A 26,843-nucleotide genomic window follows, 5' to 3' on the forward strand; every position below is an offset into this window, starting at 1 on the left:
AGGGGAGTGCTGATGATTGCTTAGGGAGATCCAGGACTGAGCCTGAGGGCTGTCAATATCTAATTGTCTTCAGAGGAGAATAAACTGGCAGAGACAAGCGGCCTAGGCGGCAGAAGGAAAAGCAAGAGGGCTCTACAGTGTTAGAACTGACGTCTTCATGAGGACATTAAATGTCCATTAGATTTAGCAATGGGATTCACTGGCATACAAGGATGGACTTGAGCACAAAGCACAAAGTGAAGTCACAGAGGCAGCTTCTCCAGAATACGAAGTGGTGCAAGGCACGAGAGGAAAGGGGGCTCTGCCTGATTTTAGCCGTGTGACAGGTTTCCTCCTCTGTTAGGATGACCAAGGCTGCACGAGATGACCACAAAAAGCACTAGCACAGCCTCATGAGCACAGTTCACGCAGGGAGAACAGGCTGGACCCACGGGGTCTTGGAGGCTGGCCTGGGTCTCCATGGGCAGCAGGCTTGCTCCTGCTCCGTCCCTTTTCCAGAGGAAGAGTGCTTCGCCTAGAGGACGCTGGGAGGAAGCCTGGGACACGAGGGGCTGGGGAGGCATGACTGTGGTACCAATGAGTGGGCGGCGGTGCTGACTTTGGCAGCTGTAGGGGAAAGTTGAGGCCACCAAGCACATGGCTGGAAGCAGCCGAGGGCAGAAGAGCAGAAGGACAGGATTGGAGGTGGCTCAGGCTGAGGCCCAGGAGGAGAGGCAACAGCAGAGGAGGCTGATCACCACCAGGGACCACAATTCCCATCCAACCCAGTGTCACTCCAGCAATATGGCCTGCACCAGCCAACAGCACCCACAACCCACAAATTCAGAAAAGTGTGCAAGGGCGGTCACCCTTGGGAAATGGCACTGGGCTGACCCCACCCCGGCTCTGCCCTTCCTGCAAGAGGGTGGACCATAGCTCTCACAACAGGCAAGCCTCTGTTGTCCCCACGCTGCCGAAGCCCGCCCCTCCTCCCTTGACAACCAGCCCTACCCTCCTGCACACCTCTGTCCCTTGGAACCTTGCCTCCCATCCAGTCCCTCCCAGGCCAATCTCACCTGAAACCAAGGGGCACAAAGAGGCCACAGAGCCCTGGGGTTTCATTCTAGTTCAAAGACTGCCTTATACAGACCTTCATTGCCTCCAACAGGGATGCAGGAACCAAATAATACAAAAAATAAGATACAAATGTTGCTCTATCTCCAAGGAGAATGTTTTTCAAATTATTCTGCACAGCAGAAAAAAAAGGTTCAAAGTCAACCTCTACCAAGACCCCATCTGTCCTCAAGCTGCCTTTTGAGCCTCCCACATACAGCCCCCGACACTGGGGATCCAACTGAGCCAGCCTGCCAAGGCAGGTCCCAGCAAGCACAAGGCAGGAGTGGAAGGAAATCAGGAGAGCCCCAGCCTGCTCCCCATGAGTTAGTCAATGGACACCCCAATTCCTCCCTTTCTACCAGCCAGATATAACCAGATTCCGCCCCTGCCCCTGTTCCTTGAAAAGATGTAGCCCTGTGTCTGCTTTCAGTCTTCCAGATGTGCCTTTTCTACTAGCTTACTTCCAACACGTCAGTAATCCCCCCACTACCCAAGGAAACAGGATCTACAATGTAAACAATCTGGAAATACCTTCCAAAAATTGCCTCATTGTTCAAAGTTTCAGGTACAGAATTAACCTTTCCAGTAAGTTTGCAGAACCTTGAAACAAAACATGTTTTTCAATATGTTCACACAGGCTAAATGCACACCAGAATGAATGCACAGAAGATGATCTCCAAAGCCATACTGACAAAACTGTGATTAGATTAGATTACAATACACAGCAGCTTGCCTTACATTTAGGAAGTTCAACAGGACACAAAACCACAGCCAGCTCAGCACAGAACAGCTCTCCCCCTGAAGTGGCTCCACCGAGTAATGCTGAATTTCAAAAATACACAGCAAGTTGAACAAAGCCATACTGAAGGGCAACTTAAATACAGCGAATCCTCACCAACATGGACATGGTCCGCATTTTTTAATATGTATCTTTCCTTACTGGTTATTAGTTCAGACTGAATTTTTAAGGATTTATCTTGATGACTTAGAAAAATACACTTGTCCTTTCTCGCTTTGATTCAGGTAGTACACAATCATAAAACTGAGTAAGTCTCTTAAAAAAACAAAGGTCCACAGATCCCATCATGGAAGGTTCCAGGAACCCCTCCCCAGGTAGCTATCAGGGAATCTTCAATAGCTCAAGGAGTGCTCCAACAGCTCCAAAATAACCCTGCAAAAAAGAAGAAGAAAAAAGAAAAATAAGAGCGATTCTCCTTAGAACTATTTAAATGACCATAAGTACGATTACCAGCATTAAAGCCAGCACAGCTCTTAATTCCTGACACCCATATTGCTGAGCCCAAGGCCAGCCTGGGAGCAGAGCTGCTCCAGGAGCCCCCAGGCCAGGGGGGAGGGTTAACCGTACCAGACACTCTGGCACGTCAGACCAGAACCCCCGAGCTATGAGGCCCGCAGCAGCCCAGTGACCTCTGGAAAGAGACGGCACCTGACTGTCTCCTGGGGCATGAGGAAGTAAGAAGCTGCAGGGGCTGGAGCATTTCCAGACAACTATGGGATGAGGGGAGGATGACACATGAAGTGCAGTGAAGCGGAAGTGGGGGCAGGTCACAGAAGGTGAGGGCCTAGCTGGTTGGGGGTGGGAAGGAGAGCAAGAAGGGGGTGGGATGGGTTTAAGACTTGCCAGAAGAAGCGGGGGGCAGTAGGGAGGTTTAGGGCCCTCCCACGCATCTGGTGCCATCACCCCTGAGAACGAGGACACAGGAACAAGAGATGTGAAGAGCAAGGGAACGGGCTCCACACAGGACATGCAAAGCCAAGTGCGCCGGGCAGCTGGGCAGCCGCATCCAGGTGGTGACGGGACGTCCGGATCCGGAGCTGAGCAGAAGGCAGGGCAGCACTGGCAGAGGCAGGCAGCAGAGGAGGGGACAACAGAACCCTAAGGCAACATGCAGAGAGGGACGAGGACGGAAGAGCAACATCCGAAGACCAACACAAGCACCTGAGGAGAGGACAGAAGCACGAGACAGAGGCAGCAGTGGAAGAAAGACAATGCTGGACCACCTCCTGAAATAAGCGGTCACAGTCAAATACAACCAAGACACAACAACCCAAAGACAAACCAAAACAAGGATTAAATAGAAAAGAAGACAAAACCCATACTGGCAGAAAGAGAAAGCCAGCAGGAATCAGAATAAGCTTACAATGATACAGAATCCATCAAGGTCTCCAAAGGATGAGATCAGATAGTAAAGTACTTTAAGAAATGACTGAAAAAGGAAATGGGAATATCCCGAAGATTTGCTGTGGATTACAAGAATGTACCTGAAGACTCGGAAATATCAAATAACAAAGCTCCAATATATTTTCCAAGAAAAGCTTCTCCAAAAAACACGCAGCCACACACCAGAGAGGCTGAAGCCTGCCCTTTCACTCTATTTCTTGGTTTTAAAAATAAGCAGCCACGCGGATGTGTTATAAGAAAAGGCCAGAAACTGCAGGAGGGACACAGCTGGGCAAGACCCACAGCGCTCAGAAACCCCCAATCACGTCCAGAGGACAGAGTTCAAGGGTGTTCACAATATAGCAGTTGGCTACACACTTTATGTGGTTTTCTGTAGCTGGGTTTTATTTCACAACAAAAAAGAAGAGAGAAAGTTAACCACTACACTGAGTGCCACTGAAGACCCAGAACCTACCACCCAGTAAAAAGGCAGACAGGTTGCTATAAGCCAAGAAGCATGAAGGGCAAGAGAAAGGCTTGAGTAGAATCTATACAAAGCTCTCATGATAGTTATGCTGACTTCAGTGTGAGGGCAGGAGAGTATGTTATGACTTAGTCTAAAATAATCAGAGTTCCACAAGTGCAGAGATCAACACTAGAGTCACAGGCCTGAATATAAATGAAAAACAGTGCTAACCAGAGGGCAGGACCTAAGAATGACAAAATGTAAACACAAAATTTCATTAAGGGTTCATGTCATAACTATTATGATATAAAAATGTAAGTTAAAAAATAAAGTTAAACTAAGAAACTAGCCTCCACGTTCTGGCCAGAAAAAGGTCCAACAAGAGGTAGAAACTCAGCAGGACGCAGGTTATACTAAGACGTAACATTAAACAGGGCTTCTTTTTATTCTAGTATTAAGCAAAACAAAACAGGTCAAAAATCACAAAAAGCAAGATGTATGTAAAAGCTATAAGAAACAATGGTAATTCAGTACTGATTTACTAATATAATAACATTAGAGGTTAAAAAAAAGTTAGATGACTTAAACTTTAAGCTTTTTATGGGGAATTTACACACTTTGGGTTTTAACTATGAACTTAAGCGACTGAAAAAGAAAAACTTAGAGCAACTTTTAAGGAAAAAGCAACCTCTCTGTGTCACTTCAAATCCTACTCTGACTTCTGTCAACTTATATAAACACTGTTAAAGTAAATAAGCACATACAATTGTGGAAAATGTTCATGATAGTTTAACACCATCTACAATCCAGCAACATTTAAAAGAGTCTGACTGCCCCACAACCAAGGGGAGGAAAGAGAAAGCCCCTTCCACAGCTCTGGTTCTATTGTCCCTCAAAATGAAAAACAGGTTGAGCAACTCAATGATTCTTTTCCATTCTGTCATCTCTAGCCTGCCTATGTGCTAAGTTCTTATGACAGTGTGGTTCTAATCCTGGAATATTTTTTTACTGATCTATTAGAACATACATCTTAAATAAATGGACATATAAACTAATCAACACATAAAAACCGACACCCAAAAATGAAAAAAGGAGAATTCAGAGTAAGCACATTTACAAAGTAAGTGCAAACTGCAATGGGGAAAGTATAAAGGAGGGTTCAGAAAAGAACATGGCATCAGGAATACAGCTGTTCATCAAGACTTCCTTCTCCAAAATTGCTGAAGCTCACAATTAAATTAACCAAAAATCTACCTTACATTAAATCACATAAGAAACAGCTTTTGAACACGACCAAAGTTAACCCACATCACACAAGCACAGAAACAAATAAGAAGCACAGCTTCAAATCCCAGTGCAGGGTGAACCACACGCCCTTTGTGAAACAGCACATCACAGAAAGTAGGTCCGCTTACCTCGTGTTCCGAAAAAAGTGCTTTCAACTGTCCCTTGGACCAATAATCCAAAGCATAGGCCAAAAGCCGCATGGCGATCGTATTTATTCTCAAGAAATTTCCAACAAATACCACCTGGTTAATGTTCTGAGCACATCAAAAAAAGGCAATTAGTTTTCATCTTAATTTGTTCTCTCGTAAAAGTTACCCCAAAGAGTGTACCATGTACAAAGTTTTTAGCAGCAAGTTGATTGCTGATGAAAAAAGTAGTATTTACATTTAATTCAGTTGATTCAGGACTACTTAAATTTGATCCCCAGACAACTCAAGACCCACTTCAAACCATGCCAGAAAACGTCACAGGAGAAAACAGATTGGGAAAAGCATTTGAATTAAACATGGCAAACAACAACTACTATTAAACAAAAAGTTTTATACAGATAAATAAAAAAAGCAAGATCCAATTCAAAGGAAATAATGCAAATAGACAAATTATACAAAAATATCACAGAAAAGAAAAAATTCAACCTAAGTGATCAAAGAAAGTAAAATTTTAGATCCATTAAAAGTTAGCAAAACAACTAACTGAAATTCTACCCCCAGTATTAGTCAAATTGTGATAAAACTGATCCACTCATTCATTGCTAAAAATGATTTAAATTGGTGCAGCTCTTGTACAAAGCATCTTGGCAATACCTATCAAAGATTCATAAACATGACCACATTCTGTAGATAAGAAATCTCACTTCTGAGTAAGTCCCTTACCAAGAATAAATTCATCCAAGGAATAACTCCATACTTAGAAATGCTTTACTGCAAAGCTATCACTGGCAACCCACCAAATGCCCAGCTCTACATGAATGACTTACGGTATAAAAATCAAATACATAGCGAGACAATTTAAAATATTTAAGTGAGAAACATAAAATGGTATGTACACCAACTAAAATACCTTAAAATACATAAGCACAGGAAAAGGAACATGCAATAAAGAAAACAGGTGTTCAAATATTCAAATAAAAGATGTTTAGTTACTTGATGCTGATACAGTATCTTTTTAATTAAAAATGAGACAATCCTTTTGTACCTTTTGAGGTTTCCTTTAAAGTCACATGCCTATATTATCTATTTTAAACAAAAGTGTATAAATAGGGACAGGCTATAAAGCTGCACCAACTGGATGCCCCAGGGAAGGCCATTCTCAGTTCTTTCATAGCCCTGTACAATGCTGCTTGACCTGAATGCTACAAGGCAGCACTGTAAAGAAGCTGAAAGCACAAAGACAGCTCTGCTGCAGTAGAAGGGGGCGGGGACATTTCTCGGCCCACTCGGTCTTCGCCCAGCTTCAGTGCCTTTCTCTGCATTCCTTCCCAGCGAGCTCAACAGTGCACAGCGCTGGGACTCAGCATTGCCACCCACCGCCACCGCCCAGCAGTACCGTCACTGCAACGCTGGCTCCCTTCCCTACCACCCTCTACTCTCTCCTCTACCTCTAGGTAACAGCAGTGTTTACCTTTAGTAAGGGAAAAAAATCAATTAAGATTATTAAGCTACACGTGAAAAGTTTTAACTTTGCCAATGTAGCAAACTGCACTATTTACAACTACATTTAGGCACTGTTTGGAGAAGACAGAACGTTGCATACAAGGTGGGGCCCACACAGTAAATTCTGAATTTTCCTCAGAGCAACTAAAGAAATCCACGTCCCCTTACTTCATTAAGGGCACACATTCTTGCTATTGAGCCAATGTTGTTGGTGATGGTGATCAAAGTCGCTCTGGCGAGGTCCTCTTTACTGACAGCCTCTCGCTTCTCCTTGCTCATCATGTTTCCAAAGCTGTGATGGAAAAAAACAAACATACCACTGCTAAACCAAAGGCAACACAGCCCAAGAGAACATCAGTGTTACTTTATTAAGATAAAAGTGACTTTCAGGGCAACATTGTTCAACTCTTCCAACTTTTTATTACAAAATAACAGAGCATCTGTTCAAAGAGAAATACAACTTCAAGAACTCAAGCACTCTGATCAAATAATATTCTCTGCGGTTTCCACTGAAATCTAGCTTTGACATCATATAGCTGCACATTCAGACCCACTGTAAGGCACCATGCTCCGGCAACCGGCTAAGTTCAGGACACCTCAATTAACAATTCGCCCCCAACTACAAAGCTGTGCCACTCACCTGAATCGTCACATTCACATCTCGCAAGCTGCTTTATCTAAGCAAAGCAAAGTACAGACAGCTGAGTTCCAAGAGTATACTACTTCAGAGTTTCAGATCTCCCTATTAGATCAAGTATTTCAAAGAAACTGAACCAACAGAATTGATGTATTAATAGTTGTGACCTGAACACAAACCCAACTAATCAGAAAAGGAAGTGATTATCAATGAGCAAATGCCACACAAACAGAAAATGAAATCTCCAGCATTCACAAAGTGCCTAAAATTAGTAAACACGCATGTATATATGAGGGCTTTTTCTATTATTATGGGAAAAAAACATGTCCCCCAAAACACACACACAAAACTGTATTTCCAAACAATCCAAAAATGAAATTAAGAAAACAATTCCATTTACAGCAGCATCAAAGAGAATAAACTACTTATTTAACCAAAGAATAACATCTGTACACTGAAAGCCACAAGACACTGGTGAAAGAAAGCAAAGATCTAAATGGAAAGCCATTCTATCTTCTTGGGTCAGAAGAACTAATAGGTCAGAATGGCAGTACTCTCCAAAGTGATCTTACAGATTCAACACAATCTCTATCAAAATCTCACTTGCCTTTTGGTGCACATATTGACAAGCTGATCCTAAAATTCATATGGAATGTCAAGGGACCCAGACTAGCCAAAACAATCTTGAAAAAGAAGAACAAGTCAAAGGACTCACTCTTCTCAATTTCAAAACTTAGTGTTACAAAGCTCCAGTGATCAAGGGAGTGTGGTACTGGCGTAAGGACAGAAATACAGATCAATGGAATAGAACTGAGAGCCCAGAAATATACCCATACATTTATGGTCAAGTGATTTACAACAAAGGGGCCGAGAGAATTCAAAGGGGAAATAAGTCTACCCAACAAATGGTGCTGGGACAACTATATATCCATACGCAAAAGAATGAATTTGGAACTCTACCTCACACCAATTAACTCAAAATGAATTACAGACCTAAATGTAAGAGCCAGAAATATAAAATGCTTAGAAGAAAATGCAGAAGTAAACCTTCATGATCTTAGGTGAGGCAATGGTTTCTTATATGTAACACCAAAAGCACAAGTGATGAAAGAGTAGACACAAATCACTTCATCAAAATGTAGAATTTCTGTGCTACAAAGGCCACCATTGAGGAAGTGAAAAGACAACCAACAGAATGGGAGAAAAAATTTACAAATTATATACCTGATAAAGGACTTATATGCACAACATGTAAGAATTTTTACAATTCAGTAATAAAAAGACAAATAATCCAACGAAAAACATCAGCAACAGACTTGAATAGACATTTCTCCAAAGAAAGACAAAAGAGCCAACAAGTACATGAAAAGATGTTCAACATCATTAGTTTTCAGGGAATGCAAATCAAAACCAAAATGAGAAATCACTCTACATTTATTAAAGCAGTTAAAACTAAAGACAGACAATAATAAGTACTAGCAAGGATGTAGAAAATTTTAAACTCTTATATACTGTTGGTGGGATTGTAAAATGGTACAGCCACTTTGGAAAGTCTGACAGTTACTCAAAAGATTAAACAGTTACCCTATGATCCAGCAATTCCACTCCTAGGTATATACCCAAGAGAACCAGAAACACGTGTCCACACAAAGACTTGTTCTTCAATGTTTACAGCACCATTATTCATAATAACCAAAGAGATGAAACAACCTAAATGTTTATCAACTGATAAATGGATAAATAAAATGTTGTATATCCACACAAAAGAATATTATTCAGCAATAAAAAGGAACAAAGTACTGATTCATGTTACAACATAGATGAACACTGAAAACATTATGCTAATTGAAAGAAGCCAGTCACAAAAATCACATGTTGTGTGATACCACATAGAGACAGAAAACAGACTAGTGTCTACTGGGGACTAGGGGTGGGGGAATGGGGAGTGACAGCTGACGTACATAAAGTTTCTTTCTGGGGTGATGAAAACTTTTGAAAACTAGATTATGGAGATGGCTGCAAAATTCTATAAATATACCAGAAACTGCTAAATCATATACTCTAAACAGGTGACTTTATAGTACATAAAGCTATTTAAAAGGTAAAAGATACACCCAATAGTTAATGCTTTAGCCCTGTATTTCTTAGAGTACACACACCCTTTCCCTTACCTCGAAGCCACTGCCCAGCCTGGCAATCCAAACCTCTCATAATCCCCTCCATAAATGTCTCGCACTAGTTTATCCACTTTGGTGCTATCTCCACGTGATGCCATTTCAAGAGCTTCTTCAAATGTGGTACAGCCGGTAAGAAGACAGCAAAGACCAAAAAACGTTCCTCCTCCAAGACTGTGATTAAAAATAAACATAGTATTATAGCCATTTTCAAAATAAGAATAGGAAGATAATGTTTATGAACCCCAAACCATATTCATATATCTACCTACTCTTGCCCCAACCCAGTCGTGCAGATGCCACCAATAGGAAACAAGTCTGTGAAAACATAAACATGGAGTGCCTAACAGACACCTTGAAGAGACATATTCATGTGAGCCAGCAAAGTGGCAAAACACAGGACCTGCCTCCCTGCCCGCGTCCTCAATGCAGTCTGGATTACCTGCGGAGTAGGAGGAACCTCAGGTGCAGATCAGCCCGCAATACCTGCGGAGTAGGAGGAACCTCAGGTGCAGATCAGCCCACCATACCCAGGGCCATGAGGGCACCTCCTTCCTTTCTCCCTCCAAGTGCAAGCACCAAGCCATCCCCAACCAAGCATCTCGTCACCCTGGGTCATCAGCCCCTCTCCCTGACTAGAACTCATCTATGAATGTGCTTTCTCTCCCAAAAGTACCTCTTATCCTTTAACTCGAACTTGTTTAAAAAAATAAAAATTAAAAAAATAAAACTTGTTTATGCCAACACCCACCTGTTTTTCCTCAAGTGATTTGTCATCTTTGAACCAAAAGGTATTCAATTCTCATCTGCCACCTAATCCTCCCTTTTTGGGCTACCCTCTCCCAGTCATTTTTCTACTGCTCAGTAGCTCAAGTTCTAGACCTCACATATCCCGACCACATGCGTGTGTGTATACATGTAAACTTTAGGCCGCTTTCAAAGCTGGGATCTTGCCTTGCCTTTCCCTTATAGATGCTACCTCGTAGCCCTGGTTACACTGTATGCACACCATACACTACCTGAGGGCAGGGACTAGGGCTCAGTGGCCTGCTGATAGGATATTCTATGAAACTATGGTAATGAAATCTTCAGCAATAGAGATGAAAGAAAAGTAGATCATGAAATCAGAATGTCCAAAGAGAAACAATATTTGCTTGTATAATCCCAGAGAAACATACCCTTCATATAATTTTAACAAGTTCTTAAAGATGTACTTAAATGCAATACCTGAAAACTAAATTTCAACCTATTATGATATCAATAATAAACAATGTCCTCTATACAAAAGACCTACCTGGTACCCGTGACTCGTTTGTAATTATCTTTGGAATATACTGCTAAGATGCTAACCCCAGAGCCAATGTTCACCAGAAGAAGAGGGTATGGATTTTTCAAATCAAATGGTAACTTCTGACATTTTTCAGAATCAGCAGGGTTTTCAAAGTAATAGCACTGTGATCGTCCATTAAATCCAACTGAGTCAATGTATAAAATTCCTTTTATTAAGCAATCGAGTTCATCAAGTTTGCAAAGCTGAAGATCACCTATCTGTAATGAAACAAAAATGTATTCAGATTTTTTTTAACAAGCCAAACAGAAATAAAATCTCCATTTAATAAGACATCCCGTCTACATCAGACAAACCAAAAAAGGGCTCATGGACATACATTACTTGTGCATGTTCTACAGAACAGATCTGGAAACAACAAACATAGGGATGAACTAACAAGCCAGATTTCTGCCCCCAACGACCCAAATACACTCTACCTACAAACCACTGCAGCAGCTGGAGAAATGTGCCAAAAACCCAAGCAGATAACAAGATGTCTGCTTACGGGAACCATGAGGCAGGAACATAGCTGAGGTCATAGCCCTACCAGAAAGCAGACTCTAAAAATATCCAAGCAATGCAAGCACCTGGTGACACACAGCAGGAGCCACAAGGACTCCAACCTCTACCTCCAAAAGACCATCTTCAAGGCTACAGAGCAGTATCAAAGTAGGCCACACTGTGTTATTAATAACCTGAAGCCAAAGGGCTGAAAATGTCCAATTAAAAGGCAAAAGTTTTCAATCTAAACCAGTTACAGCGGGTGGGGTGGGCAGGAGAAGCAGTTCAGCAGAATCAAAATTTAAAACATTGTTATCAACTTAATTCTATTTAAATAATTAATAAGTGAATGGTGAAATTACTGTTCAAATTTTGGAGCGCTGTAAAGCAATTAAGAATGAAGAGGATTTTTACTGAATTAAGAATTGAAGTGGGAAGAACTCCATGACATGTTTTTAGTCAAAAAAAAAAAAAAGCTGAGAAACATTTTATAAAATATGATCCAATTTGCCCATTTCTAAAACTATGTGGGGGTGGGGGTATAGCTCAGTGGCAGAGCATGTATGTGTTCAGTATACAAAGCACCTGGCTGGGTTCAATCCCCAGTACCTCCAAAAAAAAAAAAAAAAAAGTTTACCTGCACAGAAAAACTAAAAAGATACACAGACTTTTAACAGTGATGACTTTAAAGAGATGATATAAAGAAATTTTCACTTTTTACACTATGAACTTCTAACCCATTTGAATGTTTACCAGCATATCTACTCGACGTTATGTGACAAATGTAGACGCCTCAACTCACTAACACACCTATTTCTGTTTATAACTAAGTTTAGCCCTGCAAGTCCTCCCCTCCTTTAACTCAACTTCCGTTTGATTACATTTACACTCAATTTATAACAATCCACAGGAGATGGAAATTAACAGGTAACTTCCTCTTAATCCTTAATTAATCCCTAATTAAGAATATTAAGTTACTCCTCTGACCAAACCCAAGCCTGTGAAGTGTTCATCAATGTCCTTATTTCACCTGCTCATGCCCTCCCTGCCATGATCATGATAAATTCAATTCCAACTTCCTGACACTTGAATCTCAAGTGCCAGCATTTTCATTTTGAAGCCAAGTCATTTTACACTGGTCGCCTACTGGAATCAAAGTGGTTTTCTACCACTGTACGTCAAACCATCCCCTTTTAGCTTTCCTGTAATTGATGTTATCCTGAAGTGTCCTGCTATGCTATTATTCCTAATGAATCCCAGCCTAACTGATAAAGTTAGATGACTGAATACACGAGTAATTTCACTAACTCAAGTCACTCATAATGTAGGTGTTGCACCAACAAGCAAACTCAATACAATATGAGGAAACCTGATTCACATAAAAATAGAAAGGACAAACTCAGTATTTTAAAAAATACTTCAGTGTGGTTTATTACATTTTAGTCACCCTTAATGCACAAACCGGATTTGTGAGGCATCTTGCCTTCACACAGTTTTCAAGGATAGCCCTGGTGCAGACAGATGAGAAACACCAACAGCCTAAGAGCTAATTCCTAAGGCCTAGAATCCACTCTGCATCTCTCCTTGTATACCAACACAACACAGAACCTCTGATAACAGCCTGAGTGGTTTTCAAGTATGTTCCAAAGGCATCTACATGGTCCGAGAAACAGAGCATACACAATTCAGAGTCCTACCATGTACAATTCAGAGTCCACTATAACCACAAAGTAAGGGGATCTCTCCTCCTGCTTTCCCATTTACTCGTAAGTGCAAAAGAAACCACTGAACACCAACAACCAAGAAAAACTCAAGAGCAGAATATAAAACCTTGTTTAAAAATTCATGTCAATTTTGTATTACGATGGTCAGTTACGGAAGAAAGCAGATAGAGGACAAAGAGAACAAGGTCACAAACCACACAATGACACACAGGAGAGAAAAGATGCAAAATAACATAGACAAAGGCAGAATCTCTGTAATATTCTCACTGGTGGTATTAAACACATGGCCACTGAAGATATTTTAAATCTACAGTGCACCCTGAAGGTGAGAGTCTTGGCCAATTCGCCTGTCAATTCTCCCATCTACCCCGACATCCACCCTCAAAGGACCTAGCCTCAAGGCCTTAGTGTTTAGTGAATGAAAACAAAACCAAGTGCCCACTGGCACGCCCCCTAGTGTAGACATGATCCAGAGACTGGCTAACAAGCAAGCAGCACATCAAAAGGCATTTGGGGAGAGGAGACTGCTGTCAACCATCTCTGACTCGCCCTGAGTCCTAAAAAACACTGCTTTGGACCAGAGTTCCTTGTATTTTTAGATAGTAAAACAACTGTACAGGGGAGCCACTGCCCTTTACTGAAAACCACTCCCCACTCCCTACCTGCCAAGAAACAAATGAGGGGGATAAGAAAAATTACATGGTAGGCAAGATTGGAAACAATTTTATGACATGAAATGACATTTAATTTGTTTAAATTATTCTTCAGTATCATTGTTCAAGACTTTAGAAATTGTTCCTTGCAGGTAGTTCCTTACTCTGCTTCACAGCTTCACTATTTTTTCATACTGAAAGAACAGCAAAATGCTATGCTTTTAGTGGTTCTGACTCTCAACAACTCATCTGAAATGGGCAAGAAGTAAACCATACAACAATCTCTAGGTGGCTACCTCCTGACTATCACTAATTTACATTTAATCTTAATTTGGCTCAAGAAAATTCAAGTTCTATGAGAGATGGAAATGATTCCACTACTTGCTATTGTTATTATTTTTAACAATAAGGTTACCGTAAATTGTATATAAGCTAAAAAATGCATACTGTGAGAAAATCCTGCTCAAATTTGTACGCTCCACCTCCAGTAGCACAAAAGACAGTGTGGAGACTTGAGAAGTTTTTATCTCTGCCCATTTGAATAAAAGCAGGCATGTCATGAGTGGGAAAGCGTATAAAGTGCAGATTGCCTTTGCGTCCACACAGAGTCAGGTCCTTCAGCTCCAGGTGCACGTCCCGAATACCCGTGGACCCATAAGCCACGTTGGAGGTAAGGTACTTCCGAATGCTTTTAAGACTTTCCACTTCTTCCTCTTCTTCTTCAGTAGTGATGTCTTTGGGTTCAAAATAAACCAGCTTGACCAGAGTTCCACCAATATCCAAGCCAAACCAAGGAAAAACTAAATGGAGAAGAAAAAAAAGTCAGAACAGCTATTTTTCTGAAATCTAAATTTATACTTATTAGACTATTTCATACCCTGAGGTTTCCAAGAACTATATAAGTAGAAGATTTTCTGGAGAAGACATGATTCTGCCTGATCTGGAAGCAAATCTTAAAAAAAAAAAAATACGAAGATCAAAAAGAAAACTATCACAATATTAAGCCAACCAAACCTCTTATACAAACAAACTGCACGGTGAAATTGTTTTAAAAAAAAAAACACAGCAAAATGACTACCCATGATTCTCATCTCTGAAAAAAGAGACTTGAGAATGAAAACAATACTTCCCCTTGGCTTAAAGAAACGTTGAGAATTTTCAGAGCTCTCATTTAGTACTCAAACTATGGGTAGAAGAAATTCCCAATACTATATAACATATAAGCTACAGTGGTCAGTTTCTCTCAAAACCTGATGTCAATCAATCAATCAATAAGTCAATAGGTAAGGGTTCAATGGACATCTATTGAGCAGGTGCTTCAAAGTTAATATCCATTTCCAAAAAAAAAAAATCAATCCCGAAAAATGGCTTCTGAAGACTGGATCAAGATAAACCGCATTAACTGTACATGCCTTCTCTTCCCACCCTAAATCCTAGAAATGACTAAAGAAACAGACTTACTAACTTTCTAAAATAACTCTGAGGAACAAGAAGTGATCTCACCAGCAGAACTAGGTTGACAAAAGCAGTAACTGTCCAGAATCCTCAAAAGAGAATGGATATAAAAGCTGGGAGCAGCTATGAAGATGAGGGGAGCAGAGGGGTGTTCAATCCAAGAGGCCAAGGGGGTGGCTGCCCTGGGGAAATGGGAGCAGGCCCTGGTGCAGTCAAGGCCATCCGGCGGGGAAACACACTGGGCACAACTGCACAGGGCAGCCACTTCCCTTTACTGAAAACCACTCCCCACCTCCCACCCTACAGAGGCAAAGTCTTCACTGAGCGCAGGCACTTGAGTCCAAGAATCAGTATGGCTTCCAGGTGGCTGCTACTACCCAGAAGAAATGAGGTGTCCCCAAGTCTGGCCGTATTTCCCATCTCTCCCCTACAATCCATCCTGACAAACTGGTAAACAGACACTGCATCCACTGACAGAACAGCAATCCTCAAACCAGAGATGATCATTTTACAAACTAGAATCACCAAAAGGGAAATCAACACCACAAAAACGAGAAGCTAAACATCTGAAGAAAGAGCTGCAGGAACAGAGGACTTAAAGAGAATCATAAACACTCTCCGAGGTAAAATGAGATTTCACCCATGAAAAATGTATAAGCCATCATAAATGAAAATTAGAAATTAAGGAATGATTGCCAACTGTAGCCATGGCCGCAAAAATCTACGCACGTGATAAAATTATATAGAGAGAAATATACATACACAAAAGTTCACATAAAACTAGTGAAATCTGAATAAGGCCTGGGAACTATATCAAAGTTAAGTTTCCTAGTTGTCGGGGCTTTCACAGCTAGGGAAAAAAAAAAGGTGGGAGGAACAATACACTTAACATAAATGATTCTCAAAAATAGGATGAGGGAAAGAAACCTTGTGTAAAAAACTACATACTATATGATTCCACTTATATAAAACTCTAGAATATGCAAACTAATCATTTTTGCATCTGACAGAAAGCAGATCACAGGCCGTAGGAGGGAAAGAGGGAAGGAGGGAAGGACTATAGAAGGGCAGAAGAAAACTTTCTGTGGTAACCCAAATCTTGATTGTTGGGGCAAAAGGGAAGCTTCATGGGTATATATATCTGTCTAAATGCATGGAATTGTACACTTTAAGTGGATGTGTTTTATTGCATGTAAATCATATCCAACAGACACTTTTATAAAAGAAAAAAGCAGAAATATGATTTCCAAAATAAAGATCAACAGATACATTTAATAACAAAATGGGCACAGAAAACACAAATAGAAAACAAAACTAAAATTCTCCCATATACTCTCTGGAGTATGAAAGAAAGGTAGATATACAAAACACAGAACCAGAGAGTCCAACATCTACATTGTGTGAGTGAGTTCTAGAAATTTTCCAGGGGAGAAGGCGGGGAGGACACAAATCATTGGATTGAAAGATCCCCTAAGTTAAACAAAATTAATAAGTAGATAAAGAGGAGACTTAACAGACACATCTTATTGAAATTTCAGGAAATACTAAAAAATTTCTAAAGGAAAAAAGTGAATTTCTACAAAGATACATTCACATAAAGGTAAAATTAGACTTTCCATCAGCAACACAGATGCTAGAAGACAACAGAGCACTGGCAAAGTCATAAGCCAAGCAATCTGAAACTCATACCCAGCCAAATGAGCTTTCAAGTGGGAATGCAAGAGAAAGACATTTTCACATGTGAAAGAGCTCAACGTTTACTACTCAAAGATCTTCTCTGAAATAATAGTATATGCACTCCAATAGAATTTTTAAAGCACCCAAGAAGATATGAACTATAATAAACAATGATAAGCGCAGGAAGCAATACATGTTGACTTTTAGGAAAATAAGCAATATAGAACTAAAATACTTACATGATTTCAACAGAGGAAGTTGAAGAAGGAAGAGAAAGGAGAGGGAAGTCAAAGCAAGCAGCAGTTCTGTCTTGATGGGGAACAGAAGATACAGATTGTGATTAATTCTAAACAAGAATAAAGAAGTGATGGTTTAAATGCATTAAAAATTTACAAGTAACTCCAGAAGAGGAGAAAATGAACATATGACCTTCAAACGAGTAGGGAAAAAAAATCAGTTGAAAAACGAGGAAAAAGATGTATTAAATACAGAACAAAATGACAGAATTGAATACAACACATGAGTAATCACAAATAGGTAAAATTTCTCTTCCAGACTGAAGAGAAAATTAAACTATATGCTTATATAAAAAGATGCATCTAAAATAAAAAAATACAAGCAGACTGAAGGTAAATAATGGTAAAACACCCACAATAGAGTTCCATCCTAAGGAACTGGAAGCTTTAAGATGAAAATGGCATTCACTCAAAAACGAGTAAATCAAAATCGTAAGCACCTCACTGAAGACTGATAAACTAGACAGAGCAGTTGACTTACATTTAAGAAACAAGACATAGTAAAAGTCAAATCTTATGTTTCAAGACCAGCATTGCATTTAACAAGGGTTATCATGCTCACATTATGAGGTGTCCCTCCAAACAGTGATCTACCAAAGTAAGATTCACTACTCTCATCCCTGTGCTCACTCGCAATTATATATTCACTGACTAAATCAGTGAGTAGAGTTACTGGCACCATTTATTTAACTGCTTTGACACATTTATATACTTGAATCTGGGAAAGCAAAATAAATGCCTGGACAGTGTTACTCTGCTGTATCAAGCAAGTGTTAACAGAAAGCAAATACAATACTAGCAGACTGAAAAGAATTCAAACAAAAAGCATTACAAGGAGACGTGGAGGGAGAGTATAGCTCAAATGGTAGAGCGCATGCTTAGCACGCACGAGATTCTAGGTTCAATCCCCCAGTATGTCCTTTAATTAAATAAATAAATCTAATTAATCCCACCCAAAAAAGGGGGACAAAAAGAAATTATGTCATGTGCATAAAAATGTGTAATTGATATGATCCTGACACATGCTTCAAAAAATATTAAAAAGAAACTGACAAATCTACAAATCAGTGTGAGAATGAAATGAGTCTCAGAAATTTGCACACACACACACAAAATAAAGATATGCAGAGGATTTAAATATCACAGCTAAAAAGGTGGATTTATTAAACAGAAATTGAACTTTGTACCAAAAAACCAAATATATTTCCTTTTCAAATACTCATAAACTAATCACAAAATTAAAAGCACTAAAACTCTCCAATTCCAAAGGACAAAACCAAACTGCACTTTCCACAATACCTCAAAATAAGAAATCAATCCAACAGACACAAAGAAATAAACCTATCCACCTGGAAACTTTCAAACTCATTTCTATTAACTCTTGAGATTGAAGGTGAAATCAAAACAAAACTTATTTTTAAATGAATGACAATGAGAACACCATGTATCAAAAAGAAGAGGATATACCCAAGGTGGTACTTAAAGGGAAACTTTGAGCCTTAAATGTTTATCAAATGTATTCAAAAAGAAGGAAGCCTCAATAAAAGAGAACGTCGCATACAATCTGAAGTGCTGGAAAAATAAAACAGCCCCAAAATAAGCAGAAGGAAGTTATTGAAAATGAAAGAAAATATAAATGAAATTAGAAAAACATCATCACTGTGAACAAAGCCACAACAAAGCTGATCAATAAAACCAAGCTTTGAAAAAGCCACTAAAACAAATTTGTTTTACCCAAGAAAAGATACAGCTTTTCTCAAAAAAAAAAAAAAAATCAGAGAGGATGAAAGTACTTAACCAGAAATTATACAAATAAGCCAATTTACGACTTTGTAACAGTAAATTCAAAATGTACACTAAATAGAGGATTAGGTAGAAAAAACAGTACACAAAGTGGCTCAAAATGAGGTAAAAAACAGAAATCAAAAGCAATGAAAAATTTTTAAACGATGTCAAAACCTACCACCCAAACAACAAAAACAGCAGGCCCTAATGGTTTTCAGGCAAAACTTTATAAGACACAGAAGAATTTAGAAAGATTCTCAAGTCATTCTAACCTCATATCTAAACTAGAAAAGTATCTCACAACACAAATGCAAAAATATTAAATTATTAAACAAGAGAATCCAGCTATGCAGTAAGAGTAATACACCATGGTCAATAGAGATTCTTCACTGGAATGCAATGATGACTTTCACATTAAAATTCCAATTAATGAGATTTGCTTACATTAGTACATTAATGGAGAAAAACCATGATTATCTCAATAGATTCCAAAAAATAAAAATTAAGAGAATCGATTAAGCCAACAAAATTTTTTTAAACATTTTTATTATCTGGACACACAACAATACAAATACCAAGTTTTCCCTATGTTATAAGCTAAACCTAGCAAGAAAACTACATGAAAAAATGTCATGTATAACAAAACCATAAAGTATTTAGAAATTAATACTAAATATGTATGATTGCTATTAAAATGGCATACTGAGGCGGGTAGGGAATAGCTCAATGGTAGAGCACGTGCTTTGCATGCCTGAGATCCTGGGTTCAATCCCCAGTACCTCCATTAAAATAAATACACCTAATTTCCACTCCCCCCAACCAAAACTGTATACTGAAAGTCACAGTAATGGGGAAGATGTATCATGTTCCAGGAAGGAAAAGCAAATGCTGTTAAAATGTTAATTCTCCCCAAATTAATCTAACAATGTCAATGCAATACTAAAGGGAATACTGTGGCTGACTCCCTACAGTCATTCCACCTCAGTCACAAGGAGACTTTTTTTTTTTTAAACACCAACAGAAACTTCATTCCCAGTAATGAGGGAGTAACTCAACCTGGCATGAGTCATGAAGTCTGTCCCTGGCATGGAGAAGGAAAAAAAAAAGTTTCTTCACTCATGAAAGCAACAGGGCTGGATATGACTTGAAACAAGGCGATCCCATTCCCATTTTCCTACTAGCAGCACCATTCTTTAACCATCAACTTTAAGATACTGCCAACCTGGTGCACAGGAAAAGAGACACAGCACTACCAACAAACATACCTCATCAACAGGACTGAAAGGAATGAACATATCTGGACATATCCAAGAACAATGGAAGGTTTTGCAATGCTTAAAACAAATTAAGTCTCACTCCCCTTTCCTTAGATTAAAAAGTTGAAACATTAGCATATGGCTATTGTGTCTCAAATGATCACCTTAACAGCCAAGCACTTTACTGCATGAGCTTATTTTATGTTTAACCATGCAAGGCAATCATCCCACTCTACAGATTAAGAAACTGAAGTGCCAAAGAGCCCAAGGTCACAGTCAAGACAAGGCAGAAGTGGGACTCAAACCCAGATTTCCTAAATCCTTTTAACCAGTATCTATATAAACCTAAAAGCACAGAACGTATTTTCTTGGGTAAATTTTTTTTAAGCAAAAAGCAGTTTAATAAAAACCACATACGTTAAATTAATAAAGAGGACCAGCAATAGATAAGGAGTCTTAAGAAAAGAAAGCAAAAAGCTCAGTTCATACTCTGTTACAGCTTTTAATGGTTTCTGGTTTTTTTGTTATACTACTGATCAAACCATTTATGTATCCAAGACATGAGAGGAAATTAAAGACATGGGAGATCCATTAGATGCATGCTCTCTGATAATTTCTCAGGCCATACAATTCTGTTGTTTCTAAACATTCAGCCTGTTGAAAGGGGTTTAGATTCCTATCAATGACTGAGAGACTGCCCCCATAAGCTATAATATAATGATTACTGGAATAAGCCTTCCAATTCTTACTCAAAACACTCACTATGTGTTGGGGGTGGGTAATAGCTCAGTGGTAGAGTGCATGCTTAGCATGCACAAGGTCCTGGGTTCAGTCCCCAGTACCTAGATTTAAACAAACCAACCAACCAACAAACCTAATTACCTCCCCGCCCAAATTAAAAAAAGAAAAAAAGAAAAAAAGAAAAAAAAGAAAAAAACACTATGTGTTTCTGGTGGGAAAAGTCATGGAAAAACAAACTTTTGCCACACATCACATTCCTCAATATCTCAGTAAAAGAATATCTATTTTATCACATCTAATTAGTGAGTCTTTCCATTAATTTTCAGACATTTTAGGCTATTTTTAGCCTTTAGCATATCTCCTGATATTCAGACATCCAATGTACTCTATCTAGACTATCTTGACTTAGGACATCTTTAGAAAGAATTTAAACTTTTCCTTACAGATTTATGTAAAATCATCATTAGCACACTGTCTTATAACAGGTCTCAACAACTGAAATGCTTTCCAGTGAGAAATACATGGTTTATAAAAGTGTACTCAATTTTCCAACATTATGAACTACATCTTTACCAGACCACATATGGTTAAGATATTGCAAACCTAAATCTTCAGGCTGGTCTAGGCAGCACTCTTTGGCCTCACACTAAAAGATATACCTTAATACTAATTCTTCTTATTCCCAAAGTAGCTTTAACTCAGGGACTAGATACTTGTAAAATATTATCTACTATAAAACCACCAGACTCAATAATAAATTCTACATTCAAGAAATAAAAACATACAAAACCTAATAGACTACTAAAAACTGCAAGATAATTTTCACTTTTAGAAAGCAAACTTTAAGCCATTATTTGGAAAAAGGGGTTTTCAATCCTAGTCCGTATTGCTGACAAAAACTGAGAAAGAATATAAATTGAGAAAAAAACAGTGCCTGTAAAGATACCTCAAATTATGAACCTGAAAAGTTTATAAATTTAAGCCCAAGGAACATTCCTGCTCTTCTAAATGACCAGTCAAAATAGCTATCTTTTCACTGCCTGATAAGGTACTTTCAAATAACCTACAGTCTATTATCTTGTTCCTCATTTTTCCTTTTAACATGAGTTTAAGCAAAATATTTTTAACAGCATAGATCCTTTCTTGCTTACCATCTCTCCAGATAAATAGAAGGCAGGGATGCCAACACTCAACAATCATATTATCGAAATGCATAATTCATACATGCCTAAAAAACATACTGTACATTTTACAAGCTGCATAATTGTATTATTTTTAGGCTGTGCTTAATGCTTTATATTTCTTATTCAGAAGAAGGGCTATGTTTACTTTTATTTCATTTAGATTTAGTTGATAAAACAATAGGTTAAAAAGCATCCTCTCCCATTCTATCTCTCAAAACTGGGCTACAAAGCAACAGAAATCTAACTTCTTTCCTCAGCTCCCAGTCACTGGGCAGCCCTTCCTAATTTCCTAACTGAAGATGAAACTCTGCACCTGTTCAAATGCAGTCCTCCAGGGCCCCAGCGCCAATTCCATTCTGACACCACCAATACTCCCCCAAAATACCAAGGAAAAGCTATCTATTTTCTAGGTTAGTGTTATCAAGCTACAAACAAAAGCTTAATTTTCTAGACTAATGGAGGTTAAAGACATTCCGAGATTGGCATGAGTCCAAAATCAAGCGTGTCCCAAAGCACTCCCTGGAGTGTTACAACATGCTCGGGAGGCACCTTCAAGGATGCAGCTCATCCTCCCTACACTGCTGTGATGCACTCTGATCTCAGAGTCCCCACACCTCCTGCACATTTGCTGTGCATCTGGGGCCCTTGATTAAAATGAATATTCTCTTGTTACATGCATGTATATACATTTGTCAAAATTGTACATTTTACTGTACACAACTATGCCTCGATAAAATTTTAAAAATTAAAAGACATTTTTAGACCCCTCTGACGATCTAAGAGGTTTTTTTCTGAGTGACTGCATGTGAGAACCACTACTCTGGATTACTGCACATGTACCCTCCAAGATGGAGAAACTCAAAAACACTGGGTCTGAAGTCAGACACCTAAAATCAAAACACAGCTCCATTACCAACTCACTATATGCCCTTGGACAAAAGGACAATTTTACTGAGCCCATTTCCTCCTTTGGAAACTGGAGACAACAAACACCCACTTGGCAGGGTAACTGTTAAGACTTTAAAAAAAAATGTTTACAAAGTATTTGGCACAGCCTCTAACATAAACAAGTAAGCACTATCTTACCATCATTAGTATCTTTGTTTCCACCATTTTAAACTAATTGTGATTAGGTATTTCTTAGTCCTATGAGACATACTCCAGCTAATGTAAAACTTTTGAAGGACTTCTTAGACACACATGTCTAGCCTCATCCCTAATGACTATGATGTCTTAAGTCTGAGGTGGGGACAGGTTTGGGAATCACGGGGCTCTAGGGAACATGTGTGGCAGAACATGACCATAATCAAGGTCCACAACAATTCCTAAGAGAAACTAAACAGCTCCTTCCAGTTTCAGGTGACAACTAGTCTTCTACCTTTAGATAAGCAGTGCAATGATGTCAAAATGAGATTTTCTAATCTCAAAAGAAAGATGGCAACACCCCATCCTCAACTCTCCTAAGAAGAAAATACAAAGATTTAACCTTTATCGAATTCCCTCAAAGTCAATACTTAAGTATATTCCTGGAGGGTTCAGCTGTCAATACACTGCCTTTCCATCTAACAGGTGCATCCCGGGATACTACAGAAAGAACAAAGGGATGGAAGAACAATATCTTGCTTATTTCTTTAGCAGGTCCCATTACCTTAGAGATGGCTTTTCGTGACTTATCAGTCAGGAAAAGCAATGAAGGGGACCATGACAAACATCAGCTACCAAAACAAAAATAAGTAAATAAATAAATCCTACAAGATGAATATTGTCTTAGCTCCTGAAAAGACATTCCAAAAGCACCTTATATACCACTTTCACCCTCCCATTACAGTCTAAACCAGTGTTTTACACAGTGGTCTCAGAGTGACCTGTATCTGAATGATACGAGGAGCTTGTTAAAAATGCAGCTTCTTAGAATCCTCTCCAGATTTCAACTCAAAAGACAGAGAACTGGACCCAGGGAATCTGTATCTTTAACTCCCAAGATCATTTCTGTGTTCAAAATTCAGAAGTACTTCCACAGTAGCTAGAAATTTTCACCTCAAGTAAGAGAGCCTTGAACGCAAAAGAGCGTAATCATGCTTCATAGAGCAATTGAAACACAGCTAATAGAACATGAAACAATTAAATAAAGCACAGTATTCAAGAGCAGATGTTACAAAAAGCCAGAATTTCTGAGTTTGCATTTCCATTCCACCACGCACTAGCCATTTGACACTGGGCAAACATTTCCCAGTTTTCTCATCTATAAAACGGAATACTACCACCTACCGAGAAGTTGTAAGGGCTAAAGAGTTATTAAAGCTCTCAAAAGACTACATGAAAAAAACTATTTTAAAAAACACCCAAATTACAATACTTACTTAGAATCTTTGTGGTCACTGGCCACAAAGTGCTGGCTATGTGCTGTGATTCTTATTTGCTGAACCTCTGGAATTTACATCCATCTCTAACAAGGTAGTACAAAATCATGAGAGAATTAATGTTTTGCATCACTTAAAAGTCAGGTGTTTCTCCAAACACAAACCAGGAAATTGGTTCTAAAAATGGCATAGGTTGAGAGTGGATAACCTCTTTTCCAAATCTCTTTCAAGAAGATAGGAAAAGACAAAAGACTTGAAAACTCCCAAATTTTTCCTAGCAAAATACGGCTCTATTTAATATTTAATCATCTAAATCATAAAAGATAAGAGTAAAGCAACTGGGTTGTTGGGCTAAGGTGCAAGACTATCCAGTTAAGACCTCACACTCACCCTGCCACCTTCTCACTCTCATAATCTGCATTTAAAACAAGTTGATTTCCTGAAACAGGATTCTGGCAACAAGAAAAATGTCTAACCATATGTAAAATATTCTATTGTAAAGCTCCTGTTAGAGTTATCAAGCTAGTGGACACCTTCAAGAAGTGTAATGGCTGCTAGAGAGAGGACTTGAAGGCCTGTGAAGGGAAAAAAATATTTGGACTAGATCACAAGGCAGAAAAACCTGGTAATAAAATGGAGAAACCGATTCTCTGGGAAGAGCGTGTGCACTGACAAAGCGAGATTCAGAAATACGTCGTTTTCCCTCAAAAGAAAAAGGCTTAATGCCCAGAATGGTTCAGGCCTGAATCGTGAGAACCAACAAACAGATGGGGGGAAAAAAAGGCGATATCTAGGTGAAAGATGACCCGAATTCTCGTGGGAAGAAAAGCAACCAAATTTAGTGCACAGAACATGGAATCTAGTTTGCAGTAACTCAACCATTTTCCTGTAAGGTCGAAATCTTCAGATAAAAAGGATGTAATGTCTTGGAAGAGTAGCTCCTTGGAAAACCACGTTAAGAAAGACACTGAGAATTCAAACGATTTAGAGAAAGGGGAGGCGATGAAAATGAGTCAAAAGAAGCCTTCCCGAGGAATAAAATTATGTGATTCTCCGGCAAAGAATGTCCAAGGAGCTAAGAACAGGGAGGAAAGGTCCTCAAGAAGGAACTTCCACTCGGACAACCGGGAAGCGCGGACCACTGCAAGGGCCAGGAGGGGCCGAACCCCGAAGCCCCCGCGTTTTGGCGGACCCGCGGCCTCCAGCCAGGTGTCAGCCCACGCACCAACCTGGGACCACCGTGCGGGGGCACTGTCTCCGCGCGGGCGCGCGGGAAAAACGGCAGCCGGGCCGGAAGGGGGCAGGGCGAGCCGCCAGGGCGCCCGGCCGGGCACTTACGCGGCCGCTTCTTCCTCAGGCTTTCGACGCGCTGACGGGAGACCGAGGTAGCACCGCTGTAAGAGCCAGGCCGGTTCCGCCTTACGCGCTCCGCCGAAGCCGAGACCGAGGCCGAGGCTGAGGCCGAGGCCCCGACGGTGGGCGCCGACGCGCTGTTCGCCCGGCGCCGCAGCGGCTCCCGCCGCCGCCCATTGGGGGCCCCAGGCGCCAGCTCCTCGGCTGACGAGGTGGAGGTGGCGGCGGCCCTGCCGTGGCGCTCCATGGGCGCTTCGAACCGGCCCGCTCCCATCCGCAGCAGCCACCGCTGCCGCCCGAGCCAGCACCCCAGCGCCGAACCCCTCGTCGCCTCCTCCGCGGCAATCCAGCCAGAGCAAAAGAGCACCCTTCACAGGCCGCCTCTTCCGTTGCGCCAACGCGCAGCAAGCCAATCCAAGTAGGCTAGGGGCGGCCCGAAGGCCTCTTGTCCAATCCGCTCACTGACTCGAGGCGGATCGACTGAGCCTCCGTCCAATGAGAGGCTCCTAAGCGGGGCAGGGCGGAGGATGGCGGGGGAGGGGATCCAGGCTGGGCGGAGGAGGAGAAGGTGGTGTTGCTGAGTGGAGAGTGATGGCGGCGCCGCCCAATAGACGCGTGGGTGGAAGGTCCCGCACTCTCCGTTTCGAGTGGACCGGTCAGCGCTCCGGGACCCAGAACTCTCCCGGGACGCGGCCTCGCGCCCCCGAGTCCCTCCCGCTGCTACGTCCTGTTTTCTGCCAGCTCGCGCCCTCCTCCAGCCCAGCAGTGTGCCCACAGTTGCTGGTCGTCTTCGCTGACAAACGGAAGGGCTTGAACCGAAGCTGACCTTAGCCTTTGTCCCTCGGCCTGATTTCGCCACTGCCGTCTAGGCCGACAGTCCCCCGCGCTCTGTTTAACCGCTCCCTCCCCCACGTCCCCGCCCCAGCACTGCCACCGGCGTGTTTGGGCTAAGCCCACTCCATTTCTCTTACGTTAGAGAAATGTTCCCAGTACAAGAAATGAAAGGACTGGGGTTGGTCTCCATGGCAACTGGAA

The 26,843-nt window shown here is 40.5% G+C and overlaps 1 protein-coding gene across 3 annotated transcripts; it reads right to left on the reverse strand.

Moving 5' to 3' along the window:
- Positions 1-1,623: 1,623 nt before the first annotated feature.
- Positions 1,624-26,181, reverse strand: PANK2 (pantothenate kinase 2). 3 transcript variants are annotated; one of them, XM_072943867.1, is made up of 7 exons: positions 25,794-26,181; positions 14,149-14,501; positions 10,788-11,041; positions 9,491-9,667; positions 6,851-6,974; positions 5,159-5,284; positions 1,624-2,266 (listed from the first exon to the last, which is right to left on the reverse strand). In XM_072943867.1, exons 1-7 carry the CDS (start codon positions 26,080-26,082, stop codon positions 2,216-2,218), a joined length of 1,374 nt encoding a protein of 457 aa, XP_072799968.1. In that variant the 5' UTR covers positions 26,083-26,181; the 3' UTR covers positions 1,624-2,215. The 3 variants fall into 3 exon arrangements, with proteins under 3 accessions (XP_072799968.1, XP_072799969.1, XP_015097330.1); XM_072943868.1 differs by lacking the exon at positions 5,159-5,284; XM_015241844.2 differs by lacking the exon at positions 25,794-26,181 and having other exon boundaries at positions 14,292-14,503.
- Positions 26,182-26,843: the final 662 nt, after the last annotated feature.

Source organism: Vicugna pacos, chromosome 19 (genome assembly GCF_048564905.1).
Source record: "Vicugna pacos chromosome 19, VicPac4, whole genome shotgun sequence".
NCBI lineage: Eukaryota > Metazoa > Chordata > Mammalia > Artiodactyla > Camelidae > Vicugna > Vicugna pacos.